This window comes from Chiloscyllium punctatum, chromosome 1, assembly GCF_047496795.1.
Source record: "Chiloscyllium punctatum isolate Juve2018m chromosome 1, sChiPun1.3, whole genome shotgun sequence".
NCBI classification, from domain to species: domain Eukaryota; kingdom Metazoa; phylum Chordata; class Chondrichthyes; order Orectolobiformes; family Hemiscylliidae; genus Chiloscyllium; species Chiloscyllium punctatum.
This window is the reverse complement of record NC_092739.1, coordinates 76974006-76994969: the sequence shown is the minus strand read 5'-3', so window position 1 is coordinate 76994969 and position 20964 is coordinate 76974006. Positions and strand designations below refer to the sequence as shown.

General features: G+C 39.8%; 1 protein-coding gene across 3 annotated transcripts in view; it reads right to left on the bottom strand.

The window, feature by feature from the left end:
* fip1l1a (FIP1 like 1a (S. cerevisiae)) overlaps nucleotides 1-20964 on the bottom strand; it is a 109429-nt gene that overhangs the window by 64674 nt on the left and 23791 nt on the right. For all 3 annotated transcript variants that reach the window (XM_072569454.1, XM_072569462.1, XM_072569444.1), the window contains exons 4-8: nucleotides 16900-17006; nucleotides 13002-13060; nucleotides 6646-6756; nucleotides 6238-6368; nucleotides 1026-1135 (exon numbers count right to left, since the gene is read on the bottom strand). In XM_072569454.1, the coding sequence (XP_072425555.1) occupies nucleotides 1026-1135; nucleotides 6238-6368; nucleotides 6646-6756; nucleotides 13002-13060; nucleotides 16900-17006 (518 nt within the window). The remainder of the gene's footprint in view (nucleotides 1-1025; nucleotides 1136-6237; nucleotides 6369-6645; nucleotides 6757-13001; nucleotides 13061-16899; nucleotides 17007-20964) is intronic.

The following is a 20964-nucleotide window of genomic DNA, read 5'->3' as shown; positions in this document are numbered from 1 at the left end:
GCAACATTGAAATTTCCATTTACATTATAAATTAAATTTTATGTTGAGTGAAGGATACCCATGAATTACAGTAACATTTTCTAATAGAAAAAGATCACCAATTCAAAAGATGAATAAAAGCAATGGTTCAGCAAGAAATGGTTGAAAGAAATCTACAATAATTAATTTTTAAAATTCAGGAACAATTGTTTTGCCGGTTGTGGTGTAGGAAGCCTATACTCCAAATGGTGAGTTAAGTAGCCCCAAATATTGGACCTCAGATGTCACTGCAATATTGAAAAAGTGTTGTGAAAAAAAGAAGCCAAGGATTTTGACGCAACAGGGAAACATACACCTAAGTCAACTATATTCCACTATCCTAATTTGTCTATCTTTGTTCTGTTCCATTAGACTTTACCTCTCCTAACATCCAGGTTCACTTGTCAACTACATTGAACATCCCAAGCCACTTCCTTTTCAATAGGGGCAGCATGGTGGCTCACTAGTTGGCACTGCTACCTCACAGCGCCAGGGTCTTGGGGTTGATTCCATGATTCTGTCTGGAGTTTGCACATTCTTCTATTGTCTGAGAGTGTTTCCTCGGGGTAATCCGGTTTCCTCCCACAGTCCAAAAACGTGTAGGTTAGGTGGACTGGCTACCATTACCCATACTGTCTAGGCTAGATGCAATAGTCTTGGGAAATGCAGGGTTTCATGGGACAGGGTGGGATGCTCGTTGGAGGATTAGTGTGACCTTGACAGGCCAAATGGTCTGCCACATTGTAGGGATTCTATAATTCTAAGGATGTCTCTAACAGTTGAAATTCACCCCCTCAAAAACAGTAGGGCTCATTCTTAACCACAAATATGTCACCTTAAGAGCCTGCAGTTCAAAATGTTTTCTCCAGACCCAATCCAAATTTTGAAACACATTTCAAGGAGTTATTGTCCTAAAGTTTTATATTGGTTATCCTTTACATATTGAAAATAACTGCTAAATGGAAAAGTGAAACGTCTACTAGATCTGCCTTTGGTTAAATTCTGACCTGTTGGGTGGAGGTCCTGCCCGGAAACGATTTGGTGGAGAAGGGAAATCCATCTTAGGGGGTGGCACCTCTGGTTCTTTCTCAGGATTTCCTGTTCTGCCCTGTTGTACCTGAAAAATTTTAAAAAGTTGCACCATTATTGACATTGTAAAGAAGTCCCCAACATCCATATCAAGCAAGATGGAGAAAGTTATTTAAAAAAAAATGTATGCAGAATAAAATATGAAATGTTTGGCAGATAAAGTTCATTATGACAACTCTGAGACCATAATTTCTAAATCTGAGAAAGATAAGCAAAGTATTTCATAGGCAAGAAACACATCAGCTTTGGAGAAGCAAAAGAACTTCAATATCCATATGAACCAACCTCAAAACGTTTGCACAAACACAAGTATAAACAAAGCTAATTAAATATTGATCTTGAACTTTTAATATACAAAATAAAGGGAGGAATTGATGCTTCATTTATTGTCCTTGTCAAAACTCATTCAAATAAGTGCATTCAATTCTGGGCACTGAACATAGCAAAGTGCTATTGATCATGGAGAGACACTGAGCAAATAGACATACAGGTTGTCCTGCTATAACGCGCATTTCATCAACGCAAATTGGCTGTAACATGATTGACAAATAGGGGATGTTGTTTCTAAAGCATGAACTTTTAAAACAAGAGTTGTCTATAATGCGATTGCCTCACCAACATGAAGTGCTATTTTTATTGTGCGATTTTATATAGTACTCTGTCACACAAGAACAAAACCATAGATATGATTGTATAAAAAAAATTTCCTCTGTCAGGAGTCCCACAACTTACAAAATAGAGAAATAAGCCATTCTTCCCCTTGAGCCAACACTACTATTAAAGATCATGGATCATCTTCTGCCTCAGTTAGGTCTTCCTGCACTGTTCCCCTTAACTTCTACTCCCTTAGTATCCAAACATCTATTACCTCAGTCTTGAACATACTCAGTAACTGAGCACCCACAATTTGAGAATCCTGAAGATCAGCAACCATTCGAATGAAGATATTTCTTGTCATCTCCATCCTAACTGGATGATTTACGAGTCTGAAATTATGGCCTCTCATTCTAGATTCAGTCAAGGAAGCATCCTCCCAGTATCTATTGTGTCAAGTCTCTGAAAAAGTGTTAGATCTTTCAAAGAGATAATTTTTCATTCTCCTAAAGTTCAATGCATACAAGCCTTGTCTATTCAAACTGTCCCAGAAAAATATAAATATTCATGCTGGGAATCAGGCAAATGAATCTTCACTGTACGCCATCGTCAGGAAGGAGACTAAACCTGCATACATACCACATCATGGGATAGGGCTGTATAAAATTTGCGGCAAGATTTTGTTACTTTTATATTCCACCTCCTTTGCAATGAAGACTAAAATACCATTTGTTTGTGATTTGTATACCAGGCGATGCAAACTCTTGTCAAATATTACATTCTTCAGTCTCTCACCTCTTAAGGGATAGTCAGCATGGCTTTGTGTGTGGGAAATCGTGTCTCACAAATTTGACTGAGTTTTTTTTTGAGGACATAACCACTAAGATAGATGAGGGCAGAACAGCAAACATTGTCTACATGGACTTTAGTAAAGCCTTTGACAAGGTTCTGCATGATAGATTGGTTTGGAAAGTTAGATCATATGGAATTCAGGGAGAGATTGCCAATTGGATACAAAATGAACTTGATGGTAGGAGACAGAGATTAGTTTATATTCCTTATAGAATGGAAACAGGCCCTTTGGCCCAACAAATCCACACCAACCCAGAGTAACCCACCCAGACCCATTACCCTACCCTATACTTATCTCCTGACTAATGCATCTAACACCAAGGGCAATTTAGCATGGTGGATGTAGTGGTGATAGAAAGTTATTTTTTGGACTGGAGACCTGTAACTAATGGTGTTCTGTAAGAATTGGTGCTGACTCCACCTTTGTTTGTAATTCATATAAAAAAACTTGGACAAGAATTTAGGAGGCATGGTTATTAAGTTTCCAGATGACACCAAAATTGGTGGTATAGTTGACAGTGAAGAAGTCTCTCCAAGAATACAAATGGATCTTGATCAATTGGGCCAATGGACTGAGGAATGACAGATGGAACTTAATTTAGATAAATGCTAGGTATTGCATTTTGGTACAACAAAAAAGGGTAGATTGGGCCCTGGGTAGTGTTGTCGAACAGACCTCGAGGTTCTGGTACATAATTCTTTGTAGGTTGTGTCACAGACAGACAGGTTAGTTAAGATGTTTAGCATGCTTGCCATCATTGCTCAGGCCACTGAGTCGAGGAGTCTGGAGGTTATGCTCAGGCTGTACAGGACACTGGTGAGGTCACTTTTGGAGTACTGTGTTCAGTTCTGATCACCTTGTGATAGGAAGGAAAGATTTATCAAGATGTTGCCAGGACTGGAGGGTTTGAGTCGTAAGGGAAAGCTGGATAGGCCGGGACTTTCATCGCTGGAGTGTAGGAGGTGGAGGGTTGACCTTCATAGAATCATAGAACCCCTACAGTGTGGGTGCATGCCATTCGTCCCATCAAGTTCAGACTGACTCTCCAAAAAGTATCCCAGCCAGACCCACATTCCCCCTACATTATCCCTGCAACCCTGCATTTCCTGTGGCCAATCCACCTCACCTGCACACTTTTGGACTGTAGAGGAAGCCAAAGCACCCAGAGAAAACTCGCACAGACATGGGAAGAACGTCTGTGTAGAGTTTGCACAGTCACCGAGGCTGGAATCGGACTTGGCGCAGTGAAGCAGCAGTGCTAACTACTGAGCCATGATGCGAACCTTATAGAGGTTTCTAAAATCATGAGGGGCATAGATAAGGTGAATAGCAAAGGTCTTTTCACGAGGGAGGGGAAGTTCAAAAGTAGGAGGCATATTTTTAAGGTGAGAGAAGAAAGGTGAGGAGCAACGTTTTCCACATAGAGGATGGTTTTGAGGTGGAATGAACTGCCAAAGGGAGTGGTAAATGCAGGTTTAGTTACAATATTGAGAAGACATTTGGACAGGTGCATAAATAGGAAAAGGTTTAGAGGGATATGGACCAAATGTAGGCAAGTGCAACTACTTCAGTTTGGAAATCTTGGTCGGGGTCTGTTTCCAGGCTCTGTGACTATATGAGCCATAAAATATACCCTGCTTCACAATCTGTCTGATCAGATAGGTAACTTCACATTTCCTCACATTACATTTCATTTGACATTTTTGCCCACTCACTTAACCTGACAAGTCCTTTTGCAGTCCGTCTTCCTTATAGATTAGGTGAAGTGCAATTTTGTATCTTTGCAAAATTGGATTTTTACATTCAGCATCCTCACTGAAGTGACTGATAAAAATTGTAAGTAGATGATTATAAATAGATCACCAAATTACTCACTCAACCAGCTGGTTAGCCAATCCCAAAAAGATTGTTATTCTAGTCCAATAACCAATCCTCAATCCATACTAGTGTTATGCCTATTCCCAAGATCCCTAACTTTGTATAATAAACTCATCATATGTTTTCCAAAAGTCCAATACTTCTTGAAAATCAAGATCTTACCCACATTAACTACATCCAAAAAAAAGCTAACAGCTTTGTCAAACGATTTCCCTTTAATAAATATAGGTGTTGACTCTGTCAATTCATATTATGAGTTTCACCTGACCTGTTACGATTCTCTTAATAGATTATAACATTTTTCTGACAACGGATGTCAGGCCAACAAACACACAGATTCTAATTTCCTCTCTGCTTCAGTCTCTTTCCCCCTTTAAATGGGTGATTCTTTCGATATTTTGCTTTGGTTCCACCTTCCCACTTTTCTGGCTCTAGCTACTGTCTATTCATGGTGAATGTGCACAAGTCCCTTTAGACTGGTCTCTTTGTAGGGTATGTGAAACATTCTTTGTTCCGATTCTACTCTGGGCTCCCTCCCGTAAATCCTTCTCTAATAGATGATGATGTCATTGGTGCGACTCCCTGCTCTCCTCCCGAGTTGGAAAATTAAATCAGTTTTGTTTCCAACGTCTATCCTTCTCTTGCCTTTACCTGGTCCCGTTTAGACCCTGCCTTTCCCTTCCCGACTTTTCAATATCCATTTCAGGGAACAGACTGTCCATCGATATCCATTACAAACCCACTGACTCTCACCGTCACCTCGACTACATTTCCTCACTCCTATTTCCTGCAAGAATTCCATTCTCCCAGTTTCATCGTTGCATCTCTTCCACTGCAATGCTTCCATCATGTTATCTATTCCACTCCCTCCTCATCCACCTTATCAACTGATAACAACAGCATTTACTAGCTTCTTTCAGCTCTGAAGCAGTGTCTTGAAAGCAAAAAATGCTGCAGATCACAGGCGGGTCAGCAGCATCCATGGAGAGACAGCAAGCTAATGTTTCGAGTCTAGTTGACTCTTTATGGATGCTGCTTGACCTGCTGTGACCTCCAGCATTTTTTGTTTTCAGTACAGATTCCAGCATCTGCAGTAATTTGCTCCTGAAGCAGTGTCTTATTGAACTGGAAATGATAATTGTGTTCCCCTCTCCACAGATGCAGTCAAGAGTGTTGGATTTCTCCTGCACTCTAGTAAAAACAGAGAAATTTTCCTTCCCCATCAAATCTGTCGGTTGACTTTTCAGTTCCAGTCAGGTGAGCTGAAAAGTCTTTTTCTTTGACTCTCACCTGTTCGACTTTCTCAGCTTTGAATAACAAAGGTGAAACCCCATCACAGAGGTAATCTATTCCCTGAAGTGCTCCGAACAAACTCCCTTTTCTAGGAGAAACTATCCTTCGAACTTCAGTCAGGTGTTTTGATAACTGAATTCAAAAGCTTTTAATTAAATCTTACAAAACAACTTGCTCATCCTAGCTCTTGGATTTTTTTTCCCTTTCTGGACATAAACCCCACAATATAAACAAACTTCCTGTAAGACTCTAGGGGGCATTTAGTGCTCTGCTCTCTGACACATTATGGTTTAAAATCATGGTTCTGAAAGGACCTAATTAATTATTTAATCCCATCACAAAAATAGACCAAACACATATGCCCTGTGGGGGAGGCAGTGAAGGGCTGTGGGGCAGTGCTGGGATGAGGATGACAGAACGATTTTTTTAATGTGTGGTGAACAGTATTTTAACTGTTTGTCATGCACATTTTTCACGCACACTTCAGAATTGTAATCTCAGTGAATACTAACTGTAATTCTGTTTGTAGTTGAGGCAAGAGGAAGGGGTTCAAGACCCATTCTCAGTCGCTTCTGTTTCTCACAATAAGCTTTCCAAGTCTCCTCATTGAACCCATAATTGAAGTAATCAGAAAGATCAGCACCTTAAACAGAGGGAAAACACTGCATGAGCAAATAGCACTATAATTACAATAATTACTTATTGTCAACTATTTTCTTTCATATGCACAGATTTTGAACTAAATGAACATAAACAATACTTTTTGTATGTTAACAATTTAATAACAAATTTCCAAATTCTTACAAATTTGAAACAATAATAATAGCATCAATACTTTGAGAACAAAGACATCTGGTTTTAATACATATATTTAAATATTAGGTTGACGAGAGAATCACTTGGTAATAACAATGCCATACCTGGTTTCCTCCAAGGTTTATCTTCAAAAGAATCCAAGTCTATTTCCAAAGCTGGCATTCCATTGATGTCACCAGGGGCATCAAGGTCAACACCCTTTCCAGCTTTTGTCCCTAGGAAATAACATTTTAAAGCTTGACATAAGTAACATTAACAAAGTTGAAAACAAAAAACATTTCAATAATGAGACCATTTTTCCCATCTGCTATTGAATTCTAAATCAGTTGCAGTTTTTTTCCAGTCTAAAGAATGCAGAGAAAAATCAAATTAAAAAAAAATTCAAAAAGGAACTACTTTATTTACTCACTAACTATCAAGTGATTTGGATATTGTTCACTCAAATAGCTTAAAAATGTCATAAAATAAATACTTCATAGCTTTCAACTCTCTGCAATTGATAAAAAACAAAAACATTCCAAAGCACTAGAGTTATAGTATGGAAATAGATCCTTTGGTCCAACTCATCCACGCTGGTCACACATCCCTATGTGACCCAGTCTCATTTGCCAGCATGTGGCCCATATCCCTCTAAACTCTTCCTATTCATATATCCACGCAGGCGCCTTGCAAATGTTGTAACTGGACCCACCTCAACAACTTCCTCTGGCAGCTCATTGTACACACGCACCACCCTCTGCGTGAAAAAGTTACCCCTCGAGTTTTTTGTAAATCTTCCCCCCCTTACTTTAAACCTATGCCCTCTAGTTTTGGATTCCACCACCCTAGGAAAAAGACCTTAGCTATTTGCCCTATCCTGGCTCATGATTGCATGAACCTCTATAAAGTCACCCCTCAGCTTCTGATATTCCAGGGGGAAAAAAAAAGTCCCAGCCTATTCAGCCTCTCCCTATAGCTTAAACCTTCCGGTCCTAGCAACATCCCTGGAAATCTGCATTGCACCCTCTCAGGTTTAACTACTTTCCTATGAAGGGCAACCATGATTGAACACAGTATTCTAAAAGTGGCCTCATAAATGTCCTGTACAGCCTTAAAAGTGACATCCCAACTCCTTTAATCCATGTTCTGACATATGAAGGCAAGTGTGTCATATGCCTCTTCACCACCCTGTCCACCTGCAATTCCCCTTTCAAGGAATTATGCACCTGCATCCTAGGTCTCTTTGTTCAACCACATTCCCAGGGCACTTCCATTAAATGTATGAGTCCTGCCCTGGTTTGCCTTAGCAAAATGCAACACCTCACTTTCATCTAAATTAAATTCCATCTGTCACTCTTCAGCCCATTGGCTGATCAAGATCCTATTGTACTTGGGAGATATTGTGTTATAGGTTATTTTTACTAACTCACTCACCAGCTCACTATATTCATTAACACTAGGTTCCCATTCATTCAAAACTCTTTACCAACTAGTTGTTTACTATAACACAGTTTCATTCATAAACTGTGTTTTGTAGTATATTATTACAACATTGACTAAAATTAAAATTAAAGTATCCCTTTCAACCCATTCACCTTAAACCTTTATCAGGCCTATTACCACATCAAAAGCGATGTCTAAATAGGTGTCAATATCATAAACAATACCATCTCCATCAAGTCTCCACAAAACATCACAATATTAATCAGCCAATTAATTAATGCCTCTCTGACCTAAATAGGATTACACAACACCGTACAGTTTCCCCAATTAGTATGAACTTGTTGAAAACCTTTTAACAGGGCCACTATCCCCTTAACTAACAATTATTTGGAGGTGCCGGTGCTAGACTGGTGTGGACAGTTAAAAAAAAATCACACAACGCCAGGTTAAAGTTCAACAGGTTTATTTGGAAGCAGTAGCTTTCAAGGCACTGCCTCTTCATCAGATGATTGTTCTGATGAAGAGGCAGTGCCGCGAAAGCGACTGCTTCCAAATAAACCTGTTGGACTATTACCTGGCGTTAAGATTTTTAACCTTAACTAACAAAACAGCGCTTCCATGGAACTGCATGAATGAATTAAACTCACACCGGCAAATAGTAAACAAATCTCACAACCCAGCTGCACTCGTCAGTTTGATATACTTTATTCTTTTATTAACTACATGTACAATTTCTAACTTATTTACAGTACATAGGCCTCATATTTTTACTAACATTTACTGACTTGGACAAAAGGACCGACACCTTTTAATTACGCAAGCAGACCAGACAGAACTCTTCATTAATCCTATCAGGAGTAACAGCTAGCATTGAGCAAGTGTTTAGGCCATCTCCTGTTTCCTCAAACCTTTGTCACTACAGATAAAACAATGTAACACCATAGTGATGGAACTTTAATATATGTAAGAACTGGTTATAAAGAGGCTACTGTGAGAACCGTATTTTGGGATTGTATTGCCACCTTGAACTTGTGCTACTGCGGTCGCTGAATAAAGAAGCTATTTTCACCAGTTAGCGATTTCGGACATTATTTCAACTTGATCCCACAACGGACATAATCTTCTTCACTGTCATCAATTATTTTGGTGTTTTCTGCAAACTTACTAACCATGTCTCCTATATTCAGATCCAAATAGTTTATATACATGACAAAAAGCTGTGAACCTAGCACCAATCCTGTGGCACACTACTGGTCATAGGGTTCCAGTCCAAAAGTTAACCCTCTATCACCTCTGACTCTTACCTTGAAGCCATTTTCGTATTTAATTGGCTAGCTCCCCCTGGAGCCCATGTGATTGAACCTTACTGACCAGTCTTCCAATCAGGACCTTATCAAACACTTTGCTGAAGTCCATCTAGGCCATGTTTCCCACGGTACCTTCAATCTTCTTTGCCACCTCTTCAAAAAGAACCTCACTCAAGTTAGTGAGATGCCACTTCCCATGCACAAATCCATGCTGACTACCCATCATTGGTCCTTGCCTTTCCAAATGCAGGTAAATCCTGTTCTTTAGAATCCCTCCAACAACTTACCCACCACTGATCTAAGGCTCACTGGTCTATAGTTCCCTGGCTTTTCCTTACAGCCTTCCTTAAATAATGGGACTTAAATAATGGGACCACATTAGCAAACCTCTAGCTTTCTGGCACCACATATATGTCTATTAATGATAAAAGTATCTCAGCCAGGGACCCATCAATCTCTTCCCTAGCTTCCAACAATGTTCTGGGAAACACCTGATCACTTCCCAGGGATTTATCTACCTTTATCTGTTATAAGACTGCCAGCACCTCCTCTTGTGTAATTTGATGTCTTTTCCCCAATTTAGTTCAACAAGATCCCAAGTCATTCTCTGCAGTAAATATTAATGCAAAATATTTGTTTAGTATCTCACCCAACTCCTGGACTTCCACACAGAGAAAGCCACATTGACCTTTAAGGAACCCTAGTCTCTCTCCAGTCACGTTTTTGTGCTTAAGGTATTTATAAAATCTCTTTGGAATTTTGTTAATTCTATTGGACGAAGCTATCTCATGGCCCCCTTGTGCCTTCCTGATTTCCATCTCAAGTATACTCCTACTGCCCTTATACTGCTCTAGCTATTCACTCTATTCCAGCAGCTTATAGCTGCTTTTTGCCTCTCTTTTTGTGACCAGGACCTCAGTTTCTCTAGTCATCCAGCATTCACTACACCTACCAGCCTTACCCTCCACACTAACAGGAACGTAATGCCTCTGAACTCTCATTTTTAAAAGGTCTCCCAATTCCCAATCATCCTTTTGCCTGTGAATAACCTCCCCCAACCAACTTTTGAAAGCTCTTATCTAATAGCATGAGAATTAGCCTTACTCCAATTTAGAACTTTAACTTATTGGTCAGTTCGACCCTTTTCCATAATTGTATTAGTCTTAAAATAATTATGATCATAAACCCCAAAGTTCTCCCCTACTGATACTTCAGTCACTTGCCCAAAAGAAGGTCAAGTATTGCTTTTCCTCGAGTAGGTACATCTACAAGCTGAAGAAGAAAGTTTTCTTGTTCACACTTAAATTCATCTCCACCCAAGTCTGTAACACTATGACAGTCCCAGACTATGTTTAGAAAGTTAACATTCCCTTTCATTACGACCCTATTTTCCTTATAGATAGATATTGGAAATCTCCTTACATCTTGTTTCCCAAATTTCCCACTGACTAATGAAGGGAGCATATAATGCAATCCCAAAAAAGGTGATCATCTCTTCCTTATTTTCAAGTTTCACTCATTTAACTTCACTGGATGATCCCCGAGAAATATCCTCCCCAAGATAGTCATAATGTTCTCCCTAATCAAAATCGCTACTGGCCCTCCTCTCTTGCCTCCCTTTCTATCCTTCCTTTGGCATCTATACCCTGGAATGTTTAACTGCCTGTCCTGACCATCCCCGAGTCACGTTACTGTAATAGCTATGACATTCCAGTCACATATTCCAAACCATGCCACAATCGCTATCACTTGGGTTCCCACCCACCTCCCCACCACTTGACTAGTTTAAAAACTCCTGACTGGCCCTTGCAAATTTCCCATTGAGGATACTGGTCCTGCTCCAATTCAGGTAGAATTCATCCCTCTTATTCAGGTCACTTCAATCCCTGAAGAGATCCCAATGGTCAAAAAATGTGAATCCGTGCCCACTGCACCAACTCCTCAGTCACTAATTCATCCGCTCTGTTCTCCTATTCCCACTCTTGATAGCACATGGCACCAGTACTGGCCCAGATGTTACTACTCTCAAGGTCCTACTTTTTAACCTCTTGCCTTGTTTTCTATATTTTCTCTGCACAACATTTTGCCTTTCCCTACCTATGCCAGTGGTATCAATGTGTGCAATGACCTCCTGCTGGTCTCCCCTTCCAGAATATTCTGCACCCTCTCAAGAGACATCCTTGACTCAGACACCCAGGGAGGCAACACAAAATCCTGATGTTTCACTGACAGCCACCCAAACATCTGTCTGTGCCCCAGACAAGAGAGTTCACTATTATAATTGATCACTTGGAAGGTGACATACCCCTCATTACAGTAGAGCCAGTCACGGTACCAGAAACTTGGCCATCAGTACTATACTCCTCTGACAGGCTAGCCTCCTCTACAGTATCCAAAATAGGATGTCTGTTTGAAATGGGGACACCCACAGGGGACTTCTACAGTACCAGATTACCTCTCCTAGCAGTCAACCATTTATCTGACCGTATCTGCCGTGTCTCCACCTTCCTGAAAGGGCAATTCATACCTCCTTGTTCTCAAACTCCTCACTACCTCTAAATGCCATTCCAACCAATCCATGTGATCCGATAGGATTCACAATCGAACATGTCCTGCAGACATAGTCTCCAGGAACATTCAAAATCTCTCTCATCTCCCACATCTGACAGGAACAGCATATTAAAAGCCATTGCTGTCCCTTTTAACAATCTACAGACCCAGAAATTACCTAAAAACAAACAACTGCTTTGCTCAAAACACATCAGCATTAGCACAATATAAATCTGGTCTTTTATGAGAAGGACACACACAAAGAAAAACAGCTTGTGGTAAGTGACGAGTGAAGGTAGTTGCACAGGCTTTAAAGTTATTTGTTGTTTTGACAAGTTCTATCAGTGATGTAAAAGAATACTGGAAAAGCTGCAATGTATAAGACTTGGGCTACGTCCTGACCAGTACAATTTGAAAAACTAATCTTCAGGTGAAGTACTAAATGTATAAAATATTTTTAGTGATATCCAATCACTGTGTTCACAAATTAGAAGTGCACCAATCAGAATATTGCACAAAATTAACCTGGTGTCCAAACTGGCATTTAGTACCAACTCACTTTAGTCTCTATCAAGCAAATTACAACAAAGATAGTAGAGAACTACATGCTGCATGGGGGCCCAAATGGAAACTGTGAACCAGGTAATGAAAAATATACAGTTAAAATAAATTCACACCAAGGAGAAGATTTTTTGTCCTTATAACTTAGGTAACAATTTTTTTTGGTCAAAATACTCTGATATATTAATGACCTCACTGGCTTTTTTCTTTTTATGATTAATTTGACCTCAGCATCACTAAATACTTTGTCATTATGCTCACGGGACTACATAAGTTGTTCGTTTTCAAATGCCACACTGTAATGTTCGCGAAATCAACAAAGATAACTTATTTACATCAGGATTTACAAGTTCAACACTAAAGTAAATCAACTTAAATCCAAAAAATCCAGAATTCAAATGTGGAATATAGTGTTGATTTTCAAGAAGCAACCACAATTCTGAAAAATGACCAACTGAGGTTATGTACTTCTCCACTGGGTGGAAAGAGGACAGGAAAGAATAAGGATCTTTGCCAAGCCACTCTTAATAACTGCTTAGCTGACAGTTTATGCTGTTACTCTTTCACTTGGCTGCAATTTAGAGTAACTCATGGACAAAAAAGTAGATAATGTTTCTTACCTGACCCATAAAGTCTTCCTGAGGACTTAATATTAAGATTTACAGGTGTTACTCCATAGCTATTGGACAGAAAATATATTTCAGTTAGGACTTCACATGCTTGCTTAATATTCTTTACTTGAATTTGATTCAAAATTTTTGTTTAGTTTAGCAAATATTCAATTTCAGATTTTACATTGCATTAATTATTCATGTAAATAAGCATTAAAGTTCCTGTTTATGAATTTCAATATAAAGTTTTTAATGAATGTGACACACAAAGGAACCACAATTATTTGCAGCCTTTCTGAGCATGTTTCCAAGTAAACACCAGCTGTGATGGCCTTGCTGCATATCAATAAGTATTTATTTGTAGAATAGGTCACACTGAGTCAGAACTTTGGCTTACAAAGTGAAGGGAAAAGATTTTGTCAGTTCCATCTGGAAATGAGCCTAAAATTCAAATCAGGCCTGAAACATTACCACTGGTTTTAAAATGGAATTTGAAAGGTGGCCCAAGAACATGATTTGACCACTATTTTGATTTGGGTATTGCTGAAAAGATGATCCATTTTGTTGAAGGTTTTAATCTTAAAATGCAAGACAAAAATCCACAGTTATTCAACTCAACAAGAGGTGACAACCATTCACCGTTTCATTACCAAGTGTCCTGACCAGAATCAACCTGCCTGGTTTGAAATTTAAACAAAGCCTGGCTGTAACTGTCAATCAGCATTAATGGTACATTCTCTCTCCATATCAATGAACCTATGATGGTCCACTTGCCAATGAATCAGGATGTTACTTCATACAGTATAACTGTTGGTTTTCTTCTAGAATGGGTATCCTTATGAAATGTACTGTTGCAAAGCTCTCACTCAACATGTTAAATAAGAGCAAAGCAAATCAGTTATCCTTGAACTACCCTTACCAAGTTCATTATCAACATCTTGGAGGTTTACTGAGGTTTCACTGCACTTCTTATGAGCACAATGGCAACTAGCACATTTCTTGATCTTTTATCTTATCTTTTAGCTATAAGGTTCACATCAAGTTTGTGATGAAAGAGTCATTAATCGTTGTGTAGGTGTACACGCTCATCATGAGCCAGGAGAGAACAGCTTTCCGAAATAGGTGCCCGAGCAATGAATTCAACACGGAGCCCTGATACACTGTTAGAATTAGCAATTCAGCAGCTCACCAAAGTAAGGAAAGATTACTCATTTCCATCTTAAATAGGTTACCACTTATTCAGAGATAATACCTTCTGGTCCTAGGCTCTCCAGCGAGGGGAGACAACCTTGTTGCACCTACCTTGTCAAGCTCCCCAAGCTTTTTATGTTTCAATAAATATCTCCTCTCATTCTTCTAAGCTCCATTGAGTACAAGCAAAATTACATACCCAGAATCTTCCTAGTGAATCTTTTCTGGATTGCTTCCAATCCCAGTATAGGGAGCCCTCGACTTACAAAAACTCACACTCTCAAACTCGATATCCTACAGGGGTAAAATTTTAAGATCCAACATATGAACATATCCTGTACTTAAAAATGCCCTGCATGGTGTCCATTCTTGCTGACAAATCGGACCCAACAAAGGGATTGCCTGTATATATTTCCTTAGTCTTCTTGAAACTCTGTAGTCCTTGGGGTGTAAGAACATTCACAATGTTCTTCGAATGAAATTCAAAGATTTTGACCCACCCACAGAGAAGGAACAGCAATATAACTCCAAGTCAGGAAAATGTGGCTTGGAGGAAAACTTTCAAGTGATAACTTCCCATGCATCTGCTCAGCTTATCCTTCTAGATAGTAGGTTTGGGGCATACTGACAAATAAGGTTAGTGAGTTACTACAATGCATCTTATTAATGATGCACACGGCAATCACTGTGCATTGGTGTCAAAGGATTGAACATTGAATGGACTGCCAATTGAGCAGGTTGCTTTGTCTGGGTTAGTACTAAGCTTCTTCAGTATCATTGGTGCTGCACTGATCCTAGTAAGTGGGGAGCATTCCATCATTCTCCAAAGGCTTTAGTGAGTTAGGAAGCAACTTATCATTTGATTTCCCAATCTCCGCCTTGCTGCTATAACCATAGTTTTAAAATTGCTGTTCCAGTTCAGTTTCTGGTCAATGATAACCCCCAACATATTGACAGTGAGGATTCAATAATGGACAGTAATACCAGTGAATGTCAAGTGGACAATGATTAGATTCTTTTGTTGTGAACAGTCATTGCCTATCTTGGATAGTATATTGACATGGAACTCGGCTGATTGAAATTCAGAAGAGGGATAGGCGATTGTCATTCTTCAGAAGAATGGGAGGTGATGTTTCCCCTGATGGGAGATTCTAGAAACAGGCAACATTGTCTCAGAATCAGAGGGTGCCAATTTTAGACTGAGATGAGGAGGAATTTCTTCTCTTAGAACAGTCTTTAGAATGTCTTGCCACAAAGAGCTGTGGGGCAGAGATGTGACACATATTTAGGGCTGAGGTTCAGAGATTCTTCATCAGGAGAGGAATCAGGAATTAGGGGGAAGGAGCAGGAATGTAGATGCAAAGAGTGTCAGATCAGCTCTACTTTTAATGAATGGAAGAGCAGGCTCAAGGGGTGAATGGCCTATTCTGTTCCTATTTCTTATGGTATTAAATCAAAGCCCAAATGTTTTAAGATTAAGATTAGATTCCCTCTAGTGTGGAAACAGGTCCTTCAGCCCAACAAGTCCACACCAACCCTCTGAAGTAACCCACCCAGACCCATTTCCCTCTGACTAATGCACCTAACACTATGGGCAATTTAGCATGGCCAATTCACCTGACCTGCACATCTTTGGATTGTGGGAGGAAACCAGAGGACCTGGAGGAAACCCATACAGACATGGTGAGAATGTGAAAACTCCACACAGACAGTCGTCCAAGGCTGGAATTGAACCTGGGACCCTGGCACTGTGCTAAACACTGAGCCACCATGCCGCCCTTGTGACTATTATTTCTAGACTGCCCCAGAAGAGGAAACATCTGTTCAAAGTCTTCCTTATCAATCCCATTTAACATTTTGTAGACCTAAATCAAACCCCCCTCATTTTTCTGAACTCTAGTTTCTTGTACGACAGCCCTTTCATGTCTGGAATCAATCTGGTGAACCTCCTCAGATCTGCCTCTACTGACCCTAATATAAAATAGACAACATCCACCCTGACCCCAATATGGAAGAGTAGACAACATCCCTCCCAGACCCCAATATATAACAGGAGAGAGTATCCCTCCAGATAAAGGAAGGATGTGGTCCATGCTTTGCTGCATAGGGACACGAAACTTCATTCTGAAGAGTCACGAATGGTACTGAAAATTGTACAATCATCAGCAAACATCCCCACTTCTGACCTTATGATGGAGGGAAGGTCATTGATGAAGCAGCGGAAGATGGTTGGGTCAAGGACACCACCCTGAGTAACTCCAGCAGAGATATCCTGGAGCTAACAGATGACTGACCTCTAACAAACATTACTGTTTCTTTCTGCCAACTATGACTCCAACCAGCGTAGGGTGTTCTTCTGATTCCAGTTTCTCAAGGGTTTCTTGATGCAATTGGGTCCAATGCCATCTTGATTTCAAAAGAGGGGTTCAAAGCCACTGACCTCTCAGAGAAATTTAGAAAGGGCAATAAATGAGGATTTATCAATGTCACACATCTAAAGATAAATGTCCTGGTCACCACTATAAACTGAAATAAGAATTCTAAAGGGCTAGATTGTGTGAAATAAACATGATTTCTTTTAAAACTGCTCTCGTAGTTCCTGCTCAGAATTGTAAATAGAACAAATCCTATAAAGTAATCAAAAGCAGATTTACTCATCCCAAGGTACAAAGACTGTAAAATATTTACACTGAAATGATTAAACATAGGAACCTACGTATACTGTGGTGCTCCAGTTTTAATATCACCAATGGTTACTTGAACGTCATCATCATCGTCATCACTATCACTGTCACTTTCATCCTCCCCTTCAGCTGCAGGATTCTAAAACACAAAGATTTGAATTGCTTACAAAACCATACTCAATGTCAAGCATAGCATTACCAAACTTCCTTTCTCCGACTGCAAACATAAGTGGGCAATAGAAAAACATATCCATTGTTAAAGCTAAAGGTTCTACTTACTTATGGAGGGAAGGTGTGTTGCGTAGGCTGAAGGATATTAAGGTGGACAAATCCCCAGGACCGATTGGGATCTATCCCAGGTTGCTGAGGGAAGCGAGAGAAGAAATAGCTCGGGCCCTGACAGATTTCTTTGTAGCATCCTTAAACACAGGTAGAGTGCCGGAGGACTGGAGGGTTGCTCACGTTGCACTCCCTGCACAAAAAGGGTAGTAGGGATATTCCGGGTAACTACAGACCAGTGAGCCTGATGTCAGTGGTGGGAAAGTTGCTGGAGAAGGTACTAAGGGATAAAATCTATCTATAGTTGGAAAAGAATGGGCTTATCAGTGATAGGCAACATGGTTTTGTGTGGGGGAAATTATGCCGTACCAACTTTATAAAGTTCTTTGAGGAAGTGACCAAGTTGATAAAGGAAGGAAGGGCTGTAGATGTCATGTACATGGACTTTAGTGAGGTGTTTGATCAGGTTCCCCATAGTTAACTAATGGAGAAAGTGAAGTCACATGATGTGCAGGGTGTTCTAGCTAGGTGGATAAAGAACTGGTTGAACAACTGGAGACAGAAAGTAGTAGTTGAAGCGAGTTTCTCGAAATGGAGAAAGGTGACCAGTGATGTTCCACAGAAATCAGTGCTGGGGCCACTTTTGTTTCTAATATATATATAAAATCTGGAAGAGGGCATTGGTGGTCTGATCAGTAAGTTTTCAGATGACACAAAGATTGGTGGAGTAGCAGAAAGCATAGGAGACTGTCTAAGAATACATGAGAATATAGATAAACTAGAGAGTTGGGCAGAGAAGTGGCAGAGTTCAATCCAGCCAAATGTGAGGTGATGCATTTTGGGAAGTCTAATTCTACAGCAAACTATACAGTAAATGGAAGAGCTTTGGGAAAAGTTGATGAGCAGAGAGATCTGGGAGTGCAGGTCCATTGTACCCTGAAGGAGGCTGCACAGGTGGATAGAGTGGTCAAGGCGGCATACGGTATGCTTGCCTTTATCGGACGGGGTGTAGAGTATAAGAGCTGGCAGGTCATGTTAAAATTGTACAAGACTTTGGTTCGGCCGCATTTAGAATACATTTCTGGTCGCCACGTTACCAAATGAATGTGGACGCTTTGGAGAGGGTGCAGAGAAGGTTTATGAGGATGTTGCCTGTTATGGAAGGTGCTAGCTATGAACACAGGTTGAGTAGGTTAGGATTGTTTTCATTAGAAAAAAGGAGATTGAGGTGGACCTGATTGACATCTACAGAATCATGAAGGACATAGACAGGGTGGGTAGAGATAAACTTTTTCCCAGGGTGAGGGATTCAATAACGAGAGGTCACGCGTTCAAGGTGAGAGGAGAAAAGTTTAGAGGGATATATACACACTGAAAGTACTTTACACAGAGGGTGGTAGGTGCCTGGAATATGTTGCCAGCAGAGGTAGGAGAGACAGGCAAGGTAGATTCATTTAAGGTGCGTCTGGACAGATGCATGAGTAGGTGGGGAGCAGAGGGATATAGATCCTTAGGAATTGGGCAATAGGTTTATACAGTGGATTCAGATCAGCACAGGCTTGGAGGGCCGAAGGGCCTGCTCCTGGGCTGTAAATTTTCTTCGTTCTTTTTTTAATTTCAAAACATCAGTCACAATGTTAACTTTGTAACTACAGTAATTCAACAGGTCGACTGGTACATTACTGAAGAATGAAGATAGGACTAAGAGCTCCCTAACTCAGTCGTTTTCAACCAGTGTGGTATGTCATAAGGACTGCCCTCAGTGTGTCTTGAAACTTGTTGCAAAGGTAATGAAAACCTTAAACAATATTCAATCCATGAAATCATGGTCATTGAAATTACCTTTGTTCATTATCGCGTGTGCAGAGATAGGAGCTGAACACCAGAGTTTGCTCTAACTCACGAGTTGCAATGGTTCTTGCAGGGGGAAGGTGATATCCCACATTTACAAGCTCCAAAGAAATCTGACAGAGTTTTTTTATCAATGCACAAATGACTTACAAAAAGAGTTAATATCTAATGACTACTGCCTGTCTAAGCTGGCATATCTCACAGATGTTTTCAGCCATCTGAAAGAAGTAAATACTAAAATGAAGGGGAAGAACAAGATGATCCTGTCCATATAAACATCAAAGGTTTCAGGTCAAAACTAGGCCTTCAGCAAGAGACCATGGCAGGGGATTCACTGGAAACGTTTCCACGAGCACCATCAGTTACAGAACCAGATTCTAAAATTATTCCAAGGTCCTATGCATGGAGATTGATGTTGACTTCTGCTTCTGGAAGTAGCTGCTGCTCAAGGACCTCAGATTCAACGAAAATGTTTAAAAACAGTGCACAGAGCCTATGGATGGCCCACCTAATGCAGTTAAACTTTAGAGAGACTTTCTTTACGTGTTTTGGTTGACTGGGGTATCAGAGGGTCTCTGATCATGCTTTTGCTGCACTGTTGCCATTTTAGCTAAAATACCTCTGGGAGGCACTCATGAAACAAAGTAACAGAACCGATGCTTGTTCGGTGGAGCAAGGTTTACTGGTGGCCCTCTTATAAATTCCTCCCTGGATCAAACAGCTCTGTGCAGATCTGAAAGCCTAGGATTCCCAATAACCCAGGAAATTTCAACTTATTCTACTTCTCTCTGATCCTTTACATATATGTTCAATTATTTAATAAAAAAAAAGGACTTCTAAAAATATTGTTAGAAATATGAAATGTCATCTGCAAAATTCTGTGGAACAGATTTAGGGTTGTGAATAGGTAGAAATAGTAGGAGTTCAACAGATTTTGAATATTCGCAGTCAATGACAACTTGTTTTTGGTGGATTTAAACCATTTAAACATTTGATCCTTTCGCTTTGTGCACTATGTTGTAAACCTCTCTACTAAGTCTGTAGCCATCGTAAATGCAACTAAACGCGACTCTTATGAGCAGGAATCAACTCAGCTGAAAAAAGGTAGATATGCTGTGGAACTGTTTGTTGAATTAAAATGTTTCAGCACCACTGCCCAAACCTGACAACTATTTTATGCAAATAAATGCAAAATAAAAGTTAAAAATCTGAAATAAAAATTGAAGGATAGTGTTTGGTCAAGAAATGTCAACCTGTTTCTCTCTGTACAGATGCCAGACTGGCAGAGTTTCTGCAGAATTTTCTGTTTACGTAGCAATTTTATGCAAATCACTGAACAGTTAACTTTTAACCCCCCCACACACTACACAAAATATCCAAACTTTTAGAGATACAAAGAAATATCTTCACTGGGGCAGGGTCTTCAACTGTTAGCCAATTCTAGGTTTTCCGAATGAGAATAATTTCCTTTTTTGTATTGAACTACCTCAGCAACATGGAACACTAGACATAAACTTAAGCCTGTTGTACATTTTAAAACAAAGCACAATAAATCAAATTATTTTAGAATATGATGTGACTGAAGTCTATCAACTAGAAGCATAATATTGCTTTTCAACTTTAAGAACCTGGGACTAAATACATCCCAAACTAATAGAATAAATATTTCCTCTCACTGCACAGGAGTTTTACCGAAATGAGTTTCAGACATCTCAAGTTAACTCAATGAGAGTGTCAAACCTAAATTAATTATTCATAACTTGTTTAAGGAAGCTGGATAATAGCTAGTCAAACAGAAACACAGTCGCATCAACTTACAAATATTAAATGTCTTTCAAATGGAAAAGTCACAAGATGCTTCACAAATTTAAAGGTAGCATAATGGCCAAAAGTTTTTTTTAAATTCTCTCGAGTCATGGATATGACTTGCTGGCATTTATTGTCCATCCCTCATTTGCCCTTGAACA